The 20,097-nt window shown below is 39.8% G+C and overlaps 1 protein-coding gene across 1 annotated transcript in view; it reads left to right on the top strand.

Moving 5' to 3' along the window:
- The window catches only part of LOC109919653 (voltage-dependent T-type calcium channel subunit alpha-1G-like), a 288,516-nt gene that overhangs the window by 127,091 nt on the left and 141,328 nt on the right, over positions 1-20,097 (top strand). The window contains exons 11-12 of the mRNA XM_048610895.1: positions 1,715-1,829; positions 5,754-5,909. Of these exons, the coding sequence (XP_048466852.1) occupies positions 1,715-1,829; positions 5,754-5,909 (271 nt within the window). The remainder of the gene's footprint in view (positions 1-1,714; positions 1,830-5,753; positions 5,910-20,097) is intronic.

Genomic DNA, 20,097 nt, shown 5'->3' with positions numbered 1-20,097 from the left:
GAACATTTCAAGGATTCTTGGTATAGAGAATTTTCACTCAATCAGAAAGTCATAGCTTGAAACAAATACATTAGACCTCCACCCTGATTATTTATTTCTGTTTTGTAAATGCACGCTAAGCTTCATATCAACTGCAGTCGAAAGGTTTGAAATAGATTCACAGTAAACAAGTTTTTAACTCACATGAAACTCTTTCATTGACAAAGTTAAAATCACCCCAATAATTCAGAAGCAAATAGATCAGGATGCATTTTGCTTATATTGAAGAAATAAAGACAGAGTTAAGCACCACAGAGCACAGTACTGGTTGCAAGAACATACTTGCAGGAGTAGGATGTCACCCCTTCAAAGCTAATCCACCATTCACTTAGATCATGGTTGATCTGTATCTTAACTCCACATAGCCATTTTGTTCAATGTCTTTTAACAAAACACTGTCAATCTTTGTTTTAGACGTTGTAGGACAGAAGACAAGGCAAACCAGGGAGTTAATGGCTCCGTGCAGCAGTTGTTAAAGGTTAGCATAGACTTTCCCTAGGGATAGGATAAACCCAAGAAATGTTTAAGGTGAAAGAAAAGCAGATTTGGAATAAAAGCAGGACAGAGAGAATCTCTTTAGTATAATGGAAGGAAGGGAATATTTGTAACAGTATAACAGCTTTCACAACATCAAGGGTGTTTCCAAAGCATCAATTCAGTAGGTTTTGAAATGAAGGTTATTATAATGTAGAAAACAAAGCAACTGTCAGTTAATCAGTTTTAGTGTTGCTGACAGGATGATAAATATTAGCCAGGATACTATGGGGAGTTTTCCTGTTTTTCATCGATGTAAGTATCATCAGATCATTTACACCCTAAAGAGTAGATGAGACCTTGATTTAATATCCCAGCCAAAACACGACAGGTGCAGTGTCTGCGTCGCTCAGCGCTACACTTGTGTGTCAACCCTGACTTTAATGTTCAGATCTCTGGGATGGGACTTGGACTCACTTCTGACTTGGAAATGGATGTGCTATAAAAATTTCCTCTTCAACGCCTTGGGCTCAGTGGAGCCACTCACTTCAGGCACATCCAGGGGAGATGGGTGATCCAACCAGAAATGTCACTTTTCTTAGTCTCACACATGAGCTGTGTAATGTGGTAAGAACTGATTCATTCTATTCTGTGGTTGCTTCCTGTAACTGATTACAGGATGGATCAGATAACTGACAAGGAGAAATGCACAACTGCAGTAACGCAAAGCAGTAAAGTGGTTAGTATTGCTGCCTCAAAGCACCAGGCATCCGGGTTCAATTCCAGCCTTTGGTGACTGTCTGTGTGCGTTTCCTCTGGGTGCTCCGGTTTCCTCCCGCAGCCCAAAGATGTGCAGGTTAGGGTGGACTGGCCATGCTAGGTTGCCCCGTAGTGTCCAGGGATGTGCAGGCTGGTGGGTTAGCCACGGGAAATGCAGGGTTACAGGGATAGGGTAGGAGGGTTGTTCTGGGTGAGATGCTCTTCAGAGGGTCAGTGTGGACTTGGTGGGCTGAATGGCCTGTTTCCACTCTGTACAGATTCTATGGATGAAACTACATAAAGAAAAGGGAATTTAGCATGGCTCTGGGATAAGAGAATAAAGCTTTGTCCTTTGACATCACCTCCATTGCCAAAAATTCTGTAACTGTGTGCCATCGCGTTATACTGCCCAGTGATTATATTATTCTGTTTTTCCTTACAGTATTCTGGGAATGCATCTTTTTGGCTGCAAGTTTGCCTCAGAGAAAGGAGGAGACACTCTTCCTGACCGAAAGAATTTTGACTCGCTTCTCTGGGCTATTGTAACAGTCTTCCAGGTATAGAAAGTTACCCTCAGCCTTCAATCTTAAATGTTCAGTTGACTACGGGCTAAAATTATCAGTCTTGCACTTTAGGAAAGATGTTAAAGGTGCTGAAGAAGACATTGAACAGATTTACTCAAATGGTACCACAGATGAGGAACATGCAGAGAGACTAGACTGCACTGTTCCCCCTCGAACAAAGAAAGTTAGGATCAGATTTAGCAGAAATGTTCAAGATTTTGAAAGATTTTGATAAATAAAGGGAAACTGTACGCATAGTCAAGTGGCAACACAGATATAAAATGATTGGCAAAAGAACCAAAGGGGAGATGAGGAGAATTTTTGTGCAACAACCTGTTGCGATCTTGAATACCTTTCCTGAAAGAACAGCAGATACCGATTCAGAAGTAACTTTCAAAAGGCAATTGAGTATATAGCTGAAGAGGAAATCATTGCAAGGGCCATGAGGAAAAGGCAGGTGTTTGGAATTACTTAGTGAACTCTTTTAGAGAATCAGCACTGGCACAATGGACCAAATCTCCTCCAATGTGGAATCATTCTGTGCTTTTAAGAAAGTCACTGAGGTGCTAATAAAAGTGTACAAAATGTTTCCTAATACATCCACTTCGTGCTGCTAGAAAGACGTCAACTTTTCCTAATTAATTTTCCATGCCGATGATTTCCAAAATACCAATATTTTCTCTCTTGCATCGGTTGCACTCTGAAGCCAGTCAAACTACCATAAAATGAGTGCAAGTGTAGCAGTTAATTCGCGAATGAGAAAAAGATTTCAGGAGAAACGTCCCATCAGCTCAGGGTGCTCACATAGGCCTGGTCCTTATCCTTTGCTGATGACATCCTTATGCACTCCTTGGCGCCTCCTCTTATTAATACAGCTGACATTGATCAATTAAGAAATTCCTGGAAAAAACAGTAATTGTTACAAAAATAGAAATTGTTGAAAAAGCTCAGCAGGTCTGGCAGCATCTGAGGAGAAAAATCAGAGTTAACATTTAGGGTCAAGTGACCATTGCTCAGAAGAATCAGGGCATGAATCTAGTCTTGTTCCAGAAAGAATTGGCCTGGATATAGAACAGAGGGGTGGAACTGCTTTGCTAATTGACTGATGAAGCTTTTCCAAGTGCAACTGTTAATTATGTGCATAATGCTATCAGTTGGACAAGCCTGGCTTCCTCTTAGCGTTCAGTCATAACAGTCACAATGTGACACTGGCATGAAAATAGTTTTCAATTTTTGGAATCTGCAGAAGATCACATCTGTACTCGTTGTTTAACATTCTCCTCCTTCTGTTCAAATCATTTCCTGACTTAACCTCTATCTCTACCACATCCTGCAACCCCAGGATTTGTGCATGCCTCCAACTTTAGCCTCTTGTGTATCCCTGTTTTCAGCACTTCATCTTCAATGACTGTGTCTTCAGTTATTTTACTGAATAAGTTGTCTCTAAATCTCTCTGCCTGTCCAACCCTCCCTCTCCTTCTTCAATCCGTTCCTTTCTGACCAAACCTTTGACCATTTGTCCTAATTGATCCTTCTTTAGTTTTGTGTCGGATTGCACTTCTCACCATGGGATGTTTTTGACTACAGCAAAGGTGTTATATAAATGCAGCTGTTTGTTGTGTACCTCCTTGCAAAAAAAAATTGTCTCACTCTTCCACAAACACGATACCATAGCTGCCGTGAATATCTCATTAAATGAACAAAGGGCTTCGTCATAACTAATGCTCTGACAATGCGTTTCTCGAACATTTATATGGTTAAGTGAAAATACCTGCAGGGATCTTTGATGTGGAGGGTGCTGGTGTTGATCTGGGGTGGACAAGGTCAGAAATCACCTGACACCAGCTTATGGTCCAACAGGTTTATTTGAAAACACAAGCTTTCAGACCCTCACTCCTTCCTCAGGTGTTAGTAACCAGAGCTTGAAGAAGGAGCAGTGCTCCGAAAGCTTGTGTTTTCATGTAAACCTGTTGGACCATAACCTGGTGTCGTGTGATTTCTGACCTTGCAGGGATCTTGTTAATGGTTGGAAAGGTTTTGAATCCATGGACACTATTCAGTCGATGAGGGGAGAAGTGCAGGAGGTGACCACAAATGTAAAGTTTCTTTTGGGCAGTAAACTAAACCTGCACAAAGTTCACCCAGTATGTGTCATTTCTTCCAAAAATGACAGAAAAGCAAATAACTTTATAATCTCCAGATTGGACAACTAAGACGCAGCCTTTTAGGAATGGTACTGGTGGGTACAGGGAGTGTTTGCAGTTCATTGATTCCCCACAGTAAAGATTGAGGCCATTCAGTCCATCAAGTCTGCACCAACCCACTGAACAGCATTCCACCCAGACCTAGCCCCACAACCCTATCCCTGTAATCCTACATTTCCCATGACTAACTCACCTAGCCTGCACATCCCCGGACACTATGGGCAATTTAGCATGGCCAATCCACATAACCTGTCCATCTTGAACAGTGGGAGGAAACCGGAGCACCCGGAGGAAACCCACACAGACAAGGGCAAATGTGCAAACTCCACACAGACAGTCACCCGAGGGTGGAATCAAACCTGGGTCCCTGGCGCTGTGAGGCAGCAGTGCTAACCACTGAGCCACCGTGCTGCCCAGTTCTTCATAGAACTCTGCTCAATATAATGACATTGCAGCTTTATAAGTTGAAATATGATGGAAAGAAGGGACTTGCCTAAATCCCACGTGGTGACGGCATTCAGCAAGCTGCTAGATGTTTTTGCAGCTCAATCACAAAGCTGCATTTGCATTTCAAAAACATTTTGCCACATTCTGGGTTGACCTGACACCACGTGACCTATGCGATTCTCCTTAATGGAACCTTTTGAGCTAAACAAGCTGACTTTACAACAACCCATGTTTAAATAGTGCCTTTACTGGATTAAAACATCCCAAGGTAGTTCACAGGAGCTTTCATTTGTTTTGGTGGAACTGGTGCACAGATGGTGACAATGTGACTCAATAGGGGCTGCCAATCTCCCACAAGCAAGAAGTAGCATCAAGTCATTTTAAAAAATCATTTCTCAAGAAGAGGAAACTCTACTGTTCATAATTTTCCATCAACCATCTGCAGTTGAGTCTCTTTTTACCCATCCAATTGCATCTTGTACAATGCTCTGAATGCAGCTTTCTCCAGTTTAGTGAGCCTATACAGTGAAGGTTGGCAACAACTAATCACAAGACCCTCCTATATTCCATACGTGGTTGATCATGGCCCTGATCCAGCTTCAATAAGTCCTTTGATCTAACGCTAACTCCCACAATCACTGAAATCAGCAGAGGGCCAGCTGGCATTCCTGACCACCTAGAGTCAGCATCCACACCAATGTTTTGTCAAGAGGAATATTAAGCCTGATGCAGAAAGGTTGGGAACAGGAAGCTGCCAACATTCATTGGCACCCCACTTACCCAGTCAGAAGTTAGACACTTTCTCTGGGCAAGTGGGTCGTGTTCAACACCAGATCCTGGCCATGCACCTGAACTCTGTGAGCAGCTCACAGGCAGACCCTAAGCAAAGACATTCTGGCCACAAAAACACAACTAACTTTGGCAAAATCGGGGAAGCCTATCGCCAGAGAATCCAAATATATCTTCTGCTCATCTCAGACACATATTAAAGACCAATTATAACACTACATGGATCTCAGACAGGTTACAAGGATGAGTGGAAAATTGACAACTTAGCTAAAAGCTTATTTCCATGATCTATGTTCACAAAGTCCAGTTCTCTGAATCCTGCTCTAGTATATATAGATTGGCATTGTCTTAATTTATGGAAAAAAGTAAATTTGGATGTCTGTACACTGGGAAAATGATAAACTGATGGGCCTGTTGTGTAATGCATTTGGATGTTTAGATATGTTATTTCATAAGAGATTATTTTCTGTCTTCCCAGATATTGACTCAAGAGGATTGGAACAAGGTCTTGTACAATGGAATGGCCTCCACTTCTCCATGGGCTGCTTTGTACTTCATCGCCCTCATGACATTCGGCAACTACGTTCTCTTCAACTTGTTAGTTGCCATTTTGGTGGAAGGATTTCAGACTGAGGTAAAATATGACATGATAAATCTTTGAATAATGCATGAGAATTAGAATTGGACAGTGCTCTCTGGCTTACCGCTATTTGTGATTGTTAAGTGCACTTTCTAATGTTCACTGCTACTTAATAAATATGCAGCACACAAGAAAACAAAGATAAAGGAGTCCTGTGTCACCCAGGACAAAGACAGAAGAATGAGAGAAAACCATTCAAACAAAAGATTCCATAGAAGCAAGCCATCTATGGCAATCACCAATGAATTTATTGACATTCAAACTAAAAAAGTCATCAGTTACAAATGCATTCAAATACTCAATTAGCATGCTATTAATTCCTGTGTCCAAAATTGGGATATAGAGGGGCTGTTAAATAGCGTATTTGTTCTTTATCAACTAAGATCAGTTCCACTGATACCTTAAAACCATGAGAAATTATGATTTTTTTAGAATTTGTTTCCATGTTATGCTATGATATTCCACTGTATACAGTGACATTCAGTTAAATGCTCTGACACATTGTGATATACAATGATAAAGTGTGATATACAGTGATATGCTGTGAAATACTATCTTGCAGAGCTGCCCTACGTTGACTTGTGCTGTTTCATGTTATCTATTAGCCATCAATAAAGAAATAATAGGTTTGCCAGTAAAAACACATTTATCTGTCAGCACGTTGTTAGCAACACTGCTGTATTCTGCCCTGTAATAGGTTAATCTGACATTAATTGTGGGGATCTGACAAGTTAATCTGATGATCTAAGTTGTTCATTCTGAAGTTGAACATTTGCTGTACTTAACTATTTGTCAGAATTGGCACATCATGCTATGAAATGATATAGAGTCATAGAGTCACACAGCATGGAAACAGACCCTTCGGTCCAACCAGTCCATGCTGACCATAATCCCAAACTAAACTCGTCCCACCTGCCTGCACTTGGCCCATATCCCTCCAAATATTTCGTACTCATATACTTATCCAAATCCTGACATACAGTGTTCCCCTTTGATATTCTTTACATGATTGTTTTCTTGTGTTTCACAACTTGTATTTAGAGGGTGATTTAAAGTGGAATGCATAGTGCCCCTTCAATTATATTTTCATGTTCTGTACCTGTGACACATATGGGCAGAAAGCTGAGTTCTCAAGTGTTAAGGCTGCAATTTTGGTTGGTACAATCTTTTAATCTGCCTTTTATAGTATCCAAGATTATGCAACAGTCCAAATGTAAGTACTTTCCCTTTAAGAAGATCTAATGGCTGTTTGGACCGTAAATTGAGATTGGGGTGTTGAATATTTTTTGAGAGTTAATGCAGCCTCACCTTCACTTTGTTTTCTCTATGATCAGTGATAAATGTCTTGAAACAAGAAGGTAATCATTTTGTTATTGCATTGGATTCGTCGTCATCTGATTGTGAAGTCCATTTCAAAGTCCCTGTGCTTTTTGTTATTGATTGGAGGTTAATCTTCATTACTGTGCCCCAAGTTCAGACATATGGTCCTGTGTAATATGATTGTGTATTGAGTACTTGTACAATCTTCATTTGGGAATTTTCAGTTGTGCCAGGGAAGCAAAATACTGAGTTTAAAACCACATTCTGAGCTTAGACAGTTGATCTTACCCTGCACTAGGGAGAGGCAAATTTTAAATTAACTATTAGGATAGTACAAGGAAGAATTGGCCACCCCTGGTCTTCACATGCGATCCAGTGAATCCCTGCTAACAAGTAAGCATGTGGATATATGTAAGTACCAGAGTGATTGCTGGCAAGACTGTGTTAATCAATGAGTTGGAGGTGAGGTGGAACATAGGGCATAACAAGCAGAATCTGTTTTACAGCAACTGTCCCGTTTATTCAGCAAATAGAGCTCTTCATAGCAGCCATCCCAATTACTCAGCAGAATTTGTTATAGGAACAGTCCCATTTAGTCAGCAGACTTGATAGCAACCATCCCAATTACTCAGCAGAGTTTATGTTATAAGAACAGTTCCAGTTCCTCAGCAGAGTCTATTTTATAGCAACAGTCCCAGTTACTCAACAGAGTTTGTTTTGTAGGAACAACCCCACTACCTAGCAAACTATGTATATAGAGAGAAAGCGGAAACATGTTGTTGAGATAGAGGATCAGCCATGATCATATTGAATAGCAAAGCAATCTCAAAGGGCCAAATGGCCTGCTCCTGCTCTTAGTTTCTGTGTCTTATTAGACTTTGTCTATTTCAATAGAGTCTCTATCCCCTACAACAAACAGACCTTATGACTGAAACTATTTCAGGGTGACCTCTCTGTGAGTAAAAGGTGGAGGATAGTTATACACTGTAAATTAAGTCTATAAAGTCAAGCACAGTCACAGGCAGCTGTGCCATCTCCAGAAGTGATTCAAAATACCATTAACACCAATCATCTCCTTTCTGGTCAGGACTTAGACTGGCCCTATATGCAGTTTGTAAGATTTAATAGATAGCTGTCTAAATTCACACTGCCTGACTGAGATCTCGAGAGATGAGGGTATTCGCAGAGTCAGCCACTTGAGAAGCAAAGGTGATTTAGACAAATCCTTCCTGTCAAACACAGTTTTTCTTTAATTGTAAGAATGGTTCGATAATGCTGAAAGGAAGGTTAGATGTAGCTTTGGTTGCCTCTTGTCTCAGTAATTCTAAGTACCATAAACAGGTTACAATTGAGCACACAATTCATGTGCAGCAATTTTTTTTTTTGGAGGCTGATTGCTGTTAAACTCCTTAAGATCCTTAAAATTAAAGTAGTCAGTGCTGGTATTTCACAGGCAGTCCATAAGCTTTCATGGCTTTGGTGGCACTTTAATGTAGAGTAACCAAATGAAACTCTGGCGTTATGTTACTGTAATCTGCTACATTAGGGACACATCAATTTCCAAATATCTCACATCATCAGGCAACTGTCCACTTTTGACCGGATTATTTTAATTCTTTCAAATAATTAGCTTTTAGCTTCAGATTTGAACTGGCTATGTTTGTCACAAATGGTTGGAAATAACATTAGAATAAAACTATAAATACCTTTCAGTTCCTCTCCCTCATTCTCAGTTAGGGGTCTGTAACTTGCAGCTCCAAAGCCTCATGTGTCCTATTAAGGACTTAGACTTGTGCAGCTCCCCACCTCGATCAATCAAACCCATTTTAATGGTAAATAAGGGGTTGGTTTTATGTTTTGGAGACTTTTATGAATAATGTGCTTACAAGAAAATATCATTCAATTAACAAATCCTTTGTAAAACTCATTAAAATGCTGTTATAATTTTCCCTCCATTATGATTGCCATTTCTGTAACAACATTACATGAAGATGTTGTGTTTTTGACTAACTTTTTTCAAAACTTGGCACTTCCTATTATTAAGGTTGCTGACCCCTTCTTTTGTGCCATCTAGAGCAGTAACATCGGTGGGTGTGAGGTTTAGAGAAGGGTGTAATATTGTCAAAAGCGTCACACATCAGTAATACTGGGGACCAACCAAGCAGTCTTTTCATATTCCCTTACTCCAATCATGATCGGGTCAAAGCCAGTTTGAAGTAATGTATTTTAGAAGAACAAGTGATGATAAATCAAATATCGCAATTTTAAAGTGAGTACATGAACACTGAAACTTTTTAACAAATGTCCCCTCAGGAAACATCCCTTTTCTCATCAGGTTAAGACATTGGTTGTTAGAAAGCATTGTCTTATTGAAGAGTTACTGCCACTCATGAGCAGATTAACCATCCTCTGACAAGAGACAAATATCCTCATAGAAACATAAAAAAAAGGAACAGAAGTCAGAAATTTGACCATCCCAGCCTGGTCTGTACCCTGTTCCAGCTTTCTCCTTTGATCACCTTAGCCCTAAGAATTATATCTAACTCCTTCTTGAAAATATTTAATGTTCTGTCTTCAACCGCTTTCTGTGGGAGAGAATTCCACAGGTTGACCACTCGCTGAGTGAAGACATTTCTCCTCATCTCAGTGCCAACTGGTTTACCCTGTATCCTTGGAATGTGATCCCTGGTTCTTGACTCCCTGATCATGAGGGACATCATTTCTGTATTTACCCTCTTTAGTCCTGTCAGAATTTTACAGGTTTCTATGAGATCCCCTGTCATGCCCATTTGATCATTCAATGAATTCAGGTATTAGCTAGCTGTTTTGTGATCCGTACATATGAGGAATGGACACATGCCCAGTAATACGTGTTTAAATATTTTCATTTTAATATGGCTTTCTGTGCAAGAGCAAATCCTTTCCCATTTGCTTCACCCTGGATTACTGGTTAGGCCAAGCTTGAAGTATGGGCTGTCTATTCCCAACATTGCTGCTAGACTGAGGTCTTCATTTTTATTCAGATAGTACCCCTTGGATTCCTCATGGTTTCAGAGATGTTTAACAGTCAAAGTCAGCCAAAACTATCAATTCTTACTTGGTCCCTATGTGGACCCACATGATCTTGGTTCCTCTCCATGGAGAGGGTAAATCTGCAGTGGAGTTTCAGACGTGGTAATGTGATAAATAAAGGGACATATTTTAGCATGGAGCACTTTTAAAGAATTCAGTAGTGAGAATTATAATGTTGGAGTGCCTGGAAGGAACATTAAAGGCAGAGCAGGAGCACTGGAATCGAAATTGGAAAGGAGTGACAGCAACAACAACAATAAAATGAAAACAGGAGATTGAATTAACCGTAGGTTCGGAATTCCAACCTTTGGAGAAACAAAGCTGTGTCCTGAAAACAATTTACTTTCTGTACCATATATTTGTGGCTTTAAATAGACAATTGGAAAATAAATTTGATGTGGTCTAATTAGCAGTGACAGAGCATGTTAACAGCAGTGTCAAGTCGTAGATACATGGGAGTGATCATAGGTCTATAATCTAATTAAGGCATTCCAGTGAGAATATGTATGAAATTAATGGAGGTGAAAGGCTCAACACCTGAACCCCAGGACCAAGTAGCTGCCTTGAAGTCACTCCCTAGTATCTGGTATGTCTTTTCATAACATGTACTGCTTTAACCCTAACAAACAGGGTTCATTTCGCTTCTAATGTGTTGAATTGGTGGTGGTCCATCAATGCGCAGTGTCATCAATGTGAAATATTGTCCATTCAGGGAACACAGGGGTTTGAAGTATTTTTTAAAAATGTGGAGCTGACTAGCATTTCCCACATCATATTACAGATGACACAATCAATGTTTTCTTTTGATAAGAACCATTTTATTCTATACCTGATCTTTACCCCTGCTTCATTCACCACCTAGTGGTGATCACTGCTACATTTGGTAGTAGCCTTTGAGATACCTATGTGACCACAGTTACTGGTTATCATTAATGCCTACATAAATAAGGCAAATCACAGACTTGTTTCTCGTACTAAGAGAGGGTATAGTTGATTGGTTTTGCCTGAATATGAGGTACCAGTAGTGGTCACCATTTTATTTGCATCAAATTGGATCTACAAACAACAAAGGTTAGCTGTAGGATGCTATCACTACCGCAGACTCACATCTGTACCTCAACAAAGTTATATTGTACCTGTATTATCAAAGTTGTCAAACATTGACTTAGGGAAACATGCAACTCTCCCAAAAAACACAATTTCATGCAAAGTATTTGTTCAGGTCTACAGTAAGATGGTTCTTGGTGGAGTGTTGGGAAACTGTGAATCCAAAGTGATCCTTACAGTACACTGTTGGGACACTCACCTTATCCAAGCCATTTCCATTTTCCATTGAGAGTTCATCATTTGAGCAAATTGACAGTTATGTTTTATTTATTTCTCTGGTCCGACAGTGATTTGCAGAACTGGAATGCTTTGCGTTAATTATAGTGCATGGCTTCATTAGCAATGCTGGTTGCTAGGTAGCAGCAATAGTCTGAAACTGAAGCGGATCTATAAACTGCTTTGGCTGCTGCATGACATCTGGGGGAATTCCTTTTCATGATGGATGTGCAGACCTTTATCCCGTTTTCAGCCTCTAACTGCTGTTGTATCTATTCAGAAGCTCATTATTTGTTGGTGGCTTTACTGCTTTCGCAGAAGGTGCCACGTGATGGTGTGTGAAGTGACAGGCTATTTGTGTGTTATCTCAGAATAAATTAAATCACTTATATGTGGTGAAGTGCTTTTGATGTCCAAAAGGAAGTTAGTCAGTTATTGTTGACAGTGTTACCCTTGGGCATAAGAGTCAACTTGTTAGAAGTTTTCCATACTGTCTAAAACCACCATTGAAGAAAATATGACTTGATTCTGTCATCGAATGCACTACTTCTTACCTGTGCCATTCCCATCTCCTTTCAAAAGATACTTTCCACACTGTTCCTGGTATCCTTATACTACATCTTCTGTTGCAATTCCCCAAGCTTTGTTCTTCATTATTTTGAAGATGCTGTTTAACTGTAAGCTGTTGTTATTACTGGTGTCACCTCTCTGTAATAGATGCCGTCTCTCATCCCCCCTCCCCCTCTCTTTCTGACAATTTTCTTTCATTTTAATTAATGTTAGGTTTCAAAATGCAACTACAATGTTGTGATTTACCTCCAGACAGCAGGCATCTCTCCCTTAGTCAGACCCATCCTAACAGTATCATTGTTCACGTCCTTCAGTTACTAATCCAGTACAATGAATATTCATCCCTAGCCCAGAAGTACACGTGTTTGATGCAAACACATAACTTATTTACATTCTCTGATATTCAAGTGTATCTATTCTTGCCCTATTTTAATGAAGTTATCCATTTCCCTCAATCTCTTATATCTACAAATTAAATCCTTACAGTTGCTTTTGAAAGGAGGAAGCCACATTGCAATTGAGAGAAATCTAGACTCCTTTTTTAGATATAGTGGAGCCCTCTAAGGATAATTTTTATTATGGCAATGAGTATTGATACTATAACTGCTAGTTTTTTTATCATTTCAATTATGTTTCTGAAGACGATAAAGTATTTCTATCCACAATTGTAAAACTCTTAAAACATTATTCAGAAATAACCAGTATCCTCCTCTGAAATTTCTTTTTCTTAATGTTGCACATGTTAAGTTGTGTATTAATTATATTTGATAAATGGAACCCTTTGCATTTTGGTTACTCAGAGTTGACCATTTGAAATGGAGTTATTACTGAACTCTTGTCAATGTACTTTTCCTGCAACAGCACAATTATTTTTGTAACTCTTTTACTGACCTCTCTGATTGAGACTGGTGTCAATTAAAAACAGATTAGTGCCAATTAAATCCTGAAGACTCAGTCTCACTGCCCACTGGGACTGCATTTCACTCATTTCTCTCGTCTAATGTTCATTATGAAGTAAATCCAAGAGATGGCTATAAACTAAATCAAAACTGCACCAAGTAACAAGCCCTTGGTGACATGACTGCACCTCTTACAAAATAATGACTCCAAGAACAAATTTACAAAAGGGAAAGGGATGGTTTATTTTGCTACTTTTATTTCACATTGGCTTTGATTTCAAATGAATTTCAGAAGTCTGTATCAATTTGACTTGGAAACTTATTTACGAGGTGGCCAATACAAATCATTTTAATTTTTTGCTTGGAAGGAACGAATTATTCAAAGTCAACAACAAAAACAGAAATTGCTGGAAAAGCTCAGCTGGTCTGGCAGCATCTGCGGAGAGAAATCAGAGTTGATGTTTCGAATCAAGTGACCCTTCGTCAGGACCCCTGAGAGCTGCTGTTCTGAGGAAGGGTCATTCGACCTGAAACGTTAACTCTGATTTCTCTCCACAGATGCTGCCGGACCAGCTGAGCTTTTCCAGCAGTTTCTGTCTTTGTTTCTGATTTACAGTATCCACAGTTCTTTTGGTTTTTAATTATTCAAAGTGTTGCTCATTCGTGTAAATTTCTGGCATTGATGAGATATAAAATCTACCTGGTTACATTTTTCTTTCAAGTATGTTATATCCTGTGTCGGAGGTATTGGTTACCACAATCTTACTGTGTGATGCAAGTAGCTGCCATACTTAGTGCAAAGATTTGATGAAACTTAATGATTTTTAAAGCATTTTTTTTTCTGCAATTAACTGTGTCTTTTTCACTGTGTCTGAAGTGTTTAAGTTGAGCTTATTTTAGTCACCTCAATGTCGACACCGTGTTTGTTTCGCTTCAGGAGGTCCAGAAGCGGGAGGATGCGAGTGGGCAGTTAAGCTGTATACAGCTGCCTGTCGACTCGTCTAGGGTACGTAACTGTTCACCATCGATTCACATCCACGGCATTTCTACATGAACGCAGCAGAGACCGGAGGGTGGGGGAGGGAACAAAGTTCAGCAACCTTCTGGGCTGCTCTATAAGAAGGAATTGTGTTTGTCCATTGATTTTTCTCATATACATTCCTTTAGTAGATCTGAGTGAAGGCTAAGTCATTTTTCTCTGGCTGTGGGAACAGTCGAGGATTGACTTTCTTTCCTGATTGAAGATGGTTCCCTCTGCAGGGTTCCTTTCAGAGATTTATTTTGGACAGACTGAGAGGATCAATGCTAAAGAAATAGTTTTCTTTATCAGGTTGAATGGTCATGATTCTGAATTTGATCTGAATGAGCAATCAAACAAAAAATATATATATCAGTGATTACAATGAGACAGGCCATTATTTTCTCTATTTTTAAAATGGTGTTTCAGTGTTCACCTTGATGGTCAACTTAAGGGTAAATACCTCACAAATGGTTAGTCTGCTGGTTTGTTCCTTCCAGCATACAGGAGAGCGAAGATATGAGGATTTTGTGGATTGGATGAGGATGATAGAGTGAATTAGAATGCAGCAACTAGGCTTATACTCCCATTGTATATAAAAGGAATGATCTGATCAAGGTGGTTAAAATGTTAAAGTGATTCTATAACTCCAATGCAGTGGAAGTATTTGCTAGGGAATCATGAATGATGGAGCATTGTCTTAAAAATTAGAGTGAAGCCATTCAGGAGTGAATCAGGTAAAGCAATTTTTAGAGTAAAGGCAGTCAAAATATTGCAGATGAAAAATAGAAATGTCTCCCTGAAAAAAGATTGAGTGTTTTGGGACAATTTTAGTCCCCAGGCCTGTGATTGATAGATTTCTGTTGGGTACAGGTGAAGGTAAATAAGACTGAGATGCACATCTGTCACGATTTAATTGAATGGCACAGCAGGCTTGAGGGGCTGAATGGCCTCCACTTGTCCTGATGTTCCAGCATAGTAAGGTAACTGTACAACACTTCTTTTTCCTTGTCAATATATTTGATGACATAATGGAAGGTTGAACACTACTGTAAGAGAGAGGACATCTCGTGGCAGGTACCAGATGCCCCATAGTCTGAAACATGCTCCTTAAGCACTGGTTCAGAATTAGACGTGAAGTGCCCTGTACTCTACCACAATGACATACATACCTTCCTACATCAGCTCAATTTTTTCAATCATAACAGGAGCCATTCTGTGACCTCCTTGAATAAGATTGCTTCAGTTGATGCTAAATGAATGCATATCCACTGGCCTATGTTCACTGACATTTAATTGTACCTGTGCACATTCATTTCACGTAGTCAACTTGCCTTTTGAATGTAAGAGGACATAATGTGCAAACACTGGGTTTTGTTGCTTGCTTGCTGTGTATGGATTTTGGATTGGTACAAGACGTTGTAGTGTAGGTGAGGTATCTCTTGTATAATTGATATAAAGACAGAACTCTGACTTGAGCACTAACAGCCCCTGCAGCATTCTATTGGCCATTGTTTTGAGGTGGATCATCCTCCGAAAGCACACTGTGTGGCATCCACCACCCTCAGCATTTCCTCCCTTCCCACAGAGTCACAGTGGAAGCAGCGTGTTCAACTCCAAACCTCCTCCTACGGCACCTTCCAAACCAAGACCACTACCACTCAGAAGGTCAAGAGCAGCATATACATGGGAACCACCACCATCAGCAAGTTCCCCTCCAAGCCACTCACCATCCTGACTTGGAACACTTTTATTCTATTTGTTCCTGTGAATGTTACTAACTGGGCTAGCATTTGGTGCCCATTCCTCATTGCCATGGTGAGCTGACTTCTTGAACTGCCACAGTCCATGGGGTATAGGGAGACCCATAACCCATAAGAAGTTCCAGGATTTTGAGCCAGAGACACTCCTGCCCTTAATCCAAATTACACAACCTTCTGTGGCCTTGATGACTTGGGATATAGTAAACAAGTCAAGGAGGTCACTAGTTCATTTATAAATATTTCTAATCAACTTGTTCAGACATATTACTATGACACACTTTGGAGCAGGTGGGACTTGAGCTCAGGCCTTCTAGCTTGGAGGTAAGAACAATATCACTGCACCACAAGAGCCCTCTTAAGAATTCAGCACCGGTTAGCAATTCAAAACCGAACTGAAGAAGAGTCATACCAGACTCAAATTGTCAACTCCGTTTCTGATGCTGTCAGATCTGCTGAGTTTCTCCAGCATTTGCCAAGTTTGTTTCAGATTTCCAGTGTTTGCAGTATGTTTTCTTTATTCATCAAAAGTGTTCACTAAGTTTGACATAAAAAAGATATTTCTGTTTGTAGGGAGTCCAAAATGAGAGGTCAGAAGAATAAGACAGACATACATGCAGTAAGGAGTCTTGTCAAATATTATTTATTCAGAGACAGATGAGAACTCAGAGTTCACAACCACTTGGAGTTTGTTGAGACAAATAGCATCAATGGATTAGGATGACCCCAGATAAATACAGGAGGCAGCAAAGAATAGAAGGATCTGCTGGTGGAATTAGATGAAGTTGAGTGAGTTGGGTCTAGTATGAAATCTAAGCACTGGTATGGATCACTTGGGCTGAATGGCCTTTCTACTTTTCTATAAATTTGATGTAATACATGTATGTCAACATTGTAACCAGTCTTTCTCTAACAATGGTCACCTAGCTCAGTGCCAAAAGTCTTATTTGTTCATCTGTCATGTTCTATCATCACTGCCTGCAGTGATTCACTTGGCTCTTGACTCTAAGTCATGGAGTTGACTGCATTGTTTTTAATCAAAAAGATTAATGTCACTCTAGTGGCAATGGTTATGTTATTAGTGACAATGAGAAACAAAGCTCAGCTGGACACAGTTATGCAATGGCCCCAATACAGCTTTTTGATAAAACAGCAAATGTCCACTTCTACAATTACCTCATCTGCAGCAATGATCTATCGGTTCACCAGCTTACAACCTTATCACAAAGACTACAATACCATACTGCATCAAAGATTCTAAGAACGTTTTGACTCTAAGTTAGACTCCCAAAGGAAAAGAAATCCTGTCCTGATCCATCAGATTGAAAGTATCAAATGTCAATCTATATAGGCACCAGACTGATGACTGAGAACAATTGATTGAAGGTTAATTTCAATGAAACTTGGTAGGAATGAGATAATGGCCTGTGTTTACCAAGATCTGATTTCTACCATGCTTAGAATGAAACATGTGTGTTTGGCTGATTCCCCACAATTATGCTTGTCAGGTACATTTGAATAAATGAGCCAGGAAAATCCCAGATTATAGTAGGAATACACATGGCACTGGTGAGGTCACATCTTGGGTACCACATGTAGTATTGGTCACCTCCTTTAAGGAAGTATTGGAGGTAGGTCAAAGAAGGCTTATCAAACGAATACTTGGAATGGGAAGGTTTTCTTATGAAGAAAGGTTGGACAGACTAAGCTTGTATCAACTTCTACATGGCTAACTCCTACCCCAAATTCTTATGTTCGTACATAAGATCTTCCTTAACCTCATCTTGTTCCTCTTCTACACATCGGGTGGCTTGCCTAAAACCCAGTTATGGATGAATCAGTTCCATCCATTTAAACACTGAGAAGACTGAAGTCTCCATTATCAACTCAGGGCCTCATCATTTAATGCAACCCCTTCTTCCCCAGCCATTGGCTCAGGCTGAACCAGACTACATGAAATTCCAACCCCATAGTCATCCATCACAAAGACTATCTACTTTCACCTCCAGATCATCACCTATCCCTGCCCCTGTCTCAGTCAGTCTACTACCACAAACCTCATCCATGCTCTTCTTACTTGCCAGCTCACCAGACTCCAGCGATCTAGAACAGCAGAATGTATAATGAGTACGATGTATAATTATGTAATGACGTCAGTGTGAATGATTACATTGAGGGATCAGGATGAAAGTAGAAGTTCCAACAAACACTAAGAGAGTGTGTCTATCCACTAAACTATCAATATAGATTTCTTCCAGAAATTATCATGTACTCAAGAAGAAGTACGTAGGAGACCAAGGCTAGTTTAAACTCATTGGCATTTTTTTTTATTCATTCACATGATGCCAGCATTACTGGATCTACCAGCATTTATTGCCTGTCCCTAGTTGCTCTTGAGAAAGTGATGGTCAGATGCCTTCTTGAACAACTTGCAAATTGCCCAATAGTGTCCAAGGATGAGCAGACTAGGTGGGTTAGCCAGAGTAAACGCAGGGTTACAGGGATAAGGTGGGATGATCTTCAAAGGATCAGTGTGGACTCAATGGGCCAAATGGCCTATTTCCACACTGTAGGGATTTTATGATTCTATAATAAGGCATAGAGATATTAACTTCACATTGGAATACAGAATGATGGGACATAAGCATAAGTTGAAACCACGTTGATTTGGAAAATGAACTTGCAAAGCTCACATCTGAAAAACATTTTAAAAATAGGCACTAAAAAGCATTACTTCTCTGAGGGTAGTCAGTTTTCAGACTAGCTTATCAAACTTAAGTTCAACATCAAAGATAGTGTCAGTTATAACTATTGGGTCTATTGGAAGGATTATTTGGAGCAAGTCTTCTTTCTATCCTTCAGCTTTTGTTGCAAACCTTTGAAATTTAATGTTTTAACTTCCTTTCCCTGTCCCCACATTAAATATCTCTTACCCTTCCATTGCCTGTCCAATATCCCAAAGCAATTGTAACACGGCTGACTAAATTACTCCAGTTCAGTGACAACTTTGCCTTCAAGTGAACCTCCAGGGAATATGAAACCTGACACAATTTGAATGTGTTTTTTTCATCCTTAGAGCCAGTTATGAACTGAAAAGATTGTTGTTGACTTTACACTTTTATCCCTGATTACTGAAGCTTCATCTTCTACTAGCACTGTGCCAGAGATTGAGCTCCCCGTAGTTACCATTGTGTCCTCAGTTTTAATAAATATCGCAGGACACCACACCATAACTTAATTAGCATGCATCCGAGGGAAACTGTGCATCTGTTTGCTAACAGATCACAGTTTTCTCCTTTGAACCCTCTCCTTTGAGTTATCATGCAATCAGACAATGCAATTGTCTTCTTTTCAAGATAGGCTGTGTAAAAATAGTATTCACAGTCATGGCCGAAACACATGCGGAGGAACACTCATAGTTTATTCCAATGTGTTAATAGATACATTTTGGCTGCACAGTAGGTCCTCCATTCCTATTGATTTACCTTAGAGAGAACAGAGGACAAGTAACTAAGAGATTAGATGGAAAAGTATGGAAAAAATAGCTTTATTATCTTGTCATAAATTGCCCTTGCTGTTTTATAACTGGCTAGGAAACAGAACGGATATTGGTAAGGGGTGAATGTGAAGGTGCCAAGGCAGAAGGTAATGCCAATGTTACACATTGTGCATTAGTAATCAGAATAAAAGGGAGACTTTAGCATTGTATGAAACACTCTTCCAGATCTATTACAGTAGGCTACCCACTGCATTATTTAAACCACTTCTTAGTTCTGTAAGAAAGAAACCTTCACTCTGATGACCAGATGACTCTCTTCATACCAAGGTTATTTGCTTCATGATTTACAGAGAGCTCTTCTCCAGGCATACAATTGCCAAAGAGCCTGAAGAGATGTAGGTTGCTTGATGCTTGTCACAGTCCTGTCTGCCATTAGTTTCTGGGCATTTGTGATCATAGAATAGCCTGAGGTCATCCATAAATCACAGATAACTCTGACAGAAGAAAGAAGTATAGAAAAAAAGGTGCATCTCTAAGTATTCAGATTAATTATACAAGAAGATGATTGACTATATTAATTGCCTTACACATTTGAGTAAAACAGCATCAAATAAGAGGACCCAAGAGAGGATTTAGAAGCATTTGATAACACAGTGTGGAGCTGGAGGAGCACAGCGGGCCAGGCAGCATCAGAGGAGCAGGGAAGCTGACATTTTGGGTC

Source organism: Rhincodon typus, chromosome 23 (genome assembly GCF_021869965.1).
Source record: "Rhincodon typus isolate 14 chromosome 23, sRhiTyp1.1, whole genome shotgun sequence".
NCBI lineage: Eukaryota > Metazoa > Chordata > Chondrichthyes > Orectolobiformes > Rhincodontidae > Rhincodon > Rhincodon typus.
This window is presented reverse-complemented; position numbering and strand designations above follow the sequence as displayed.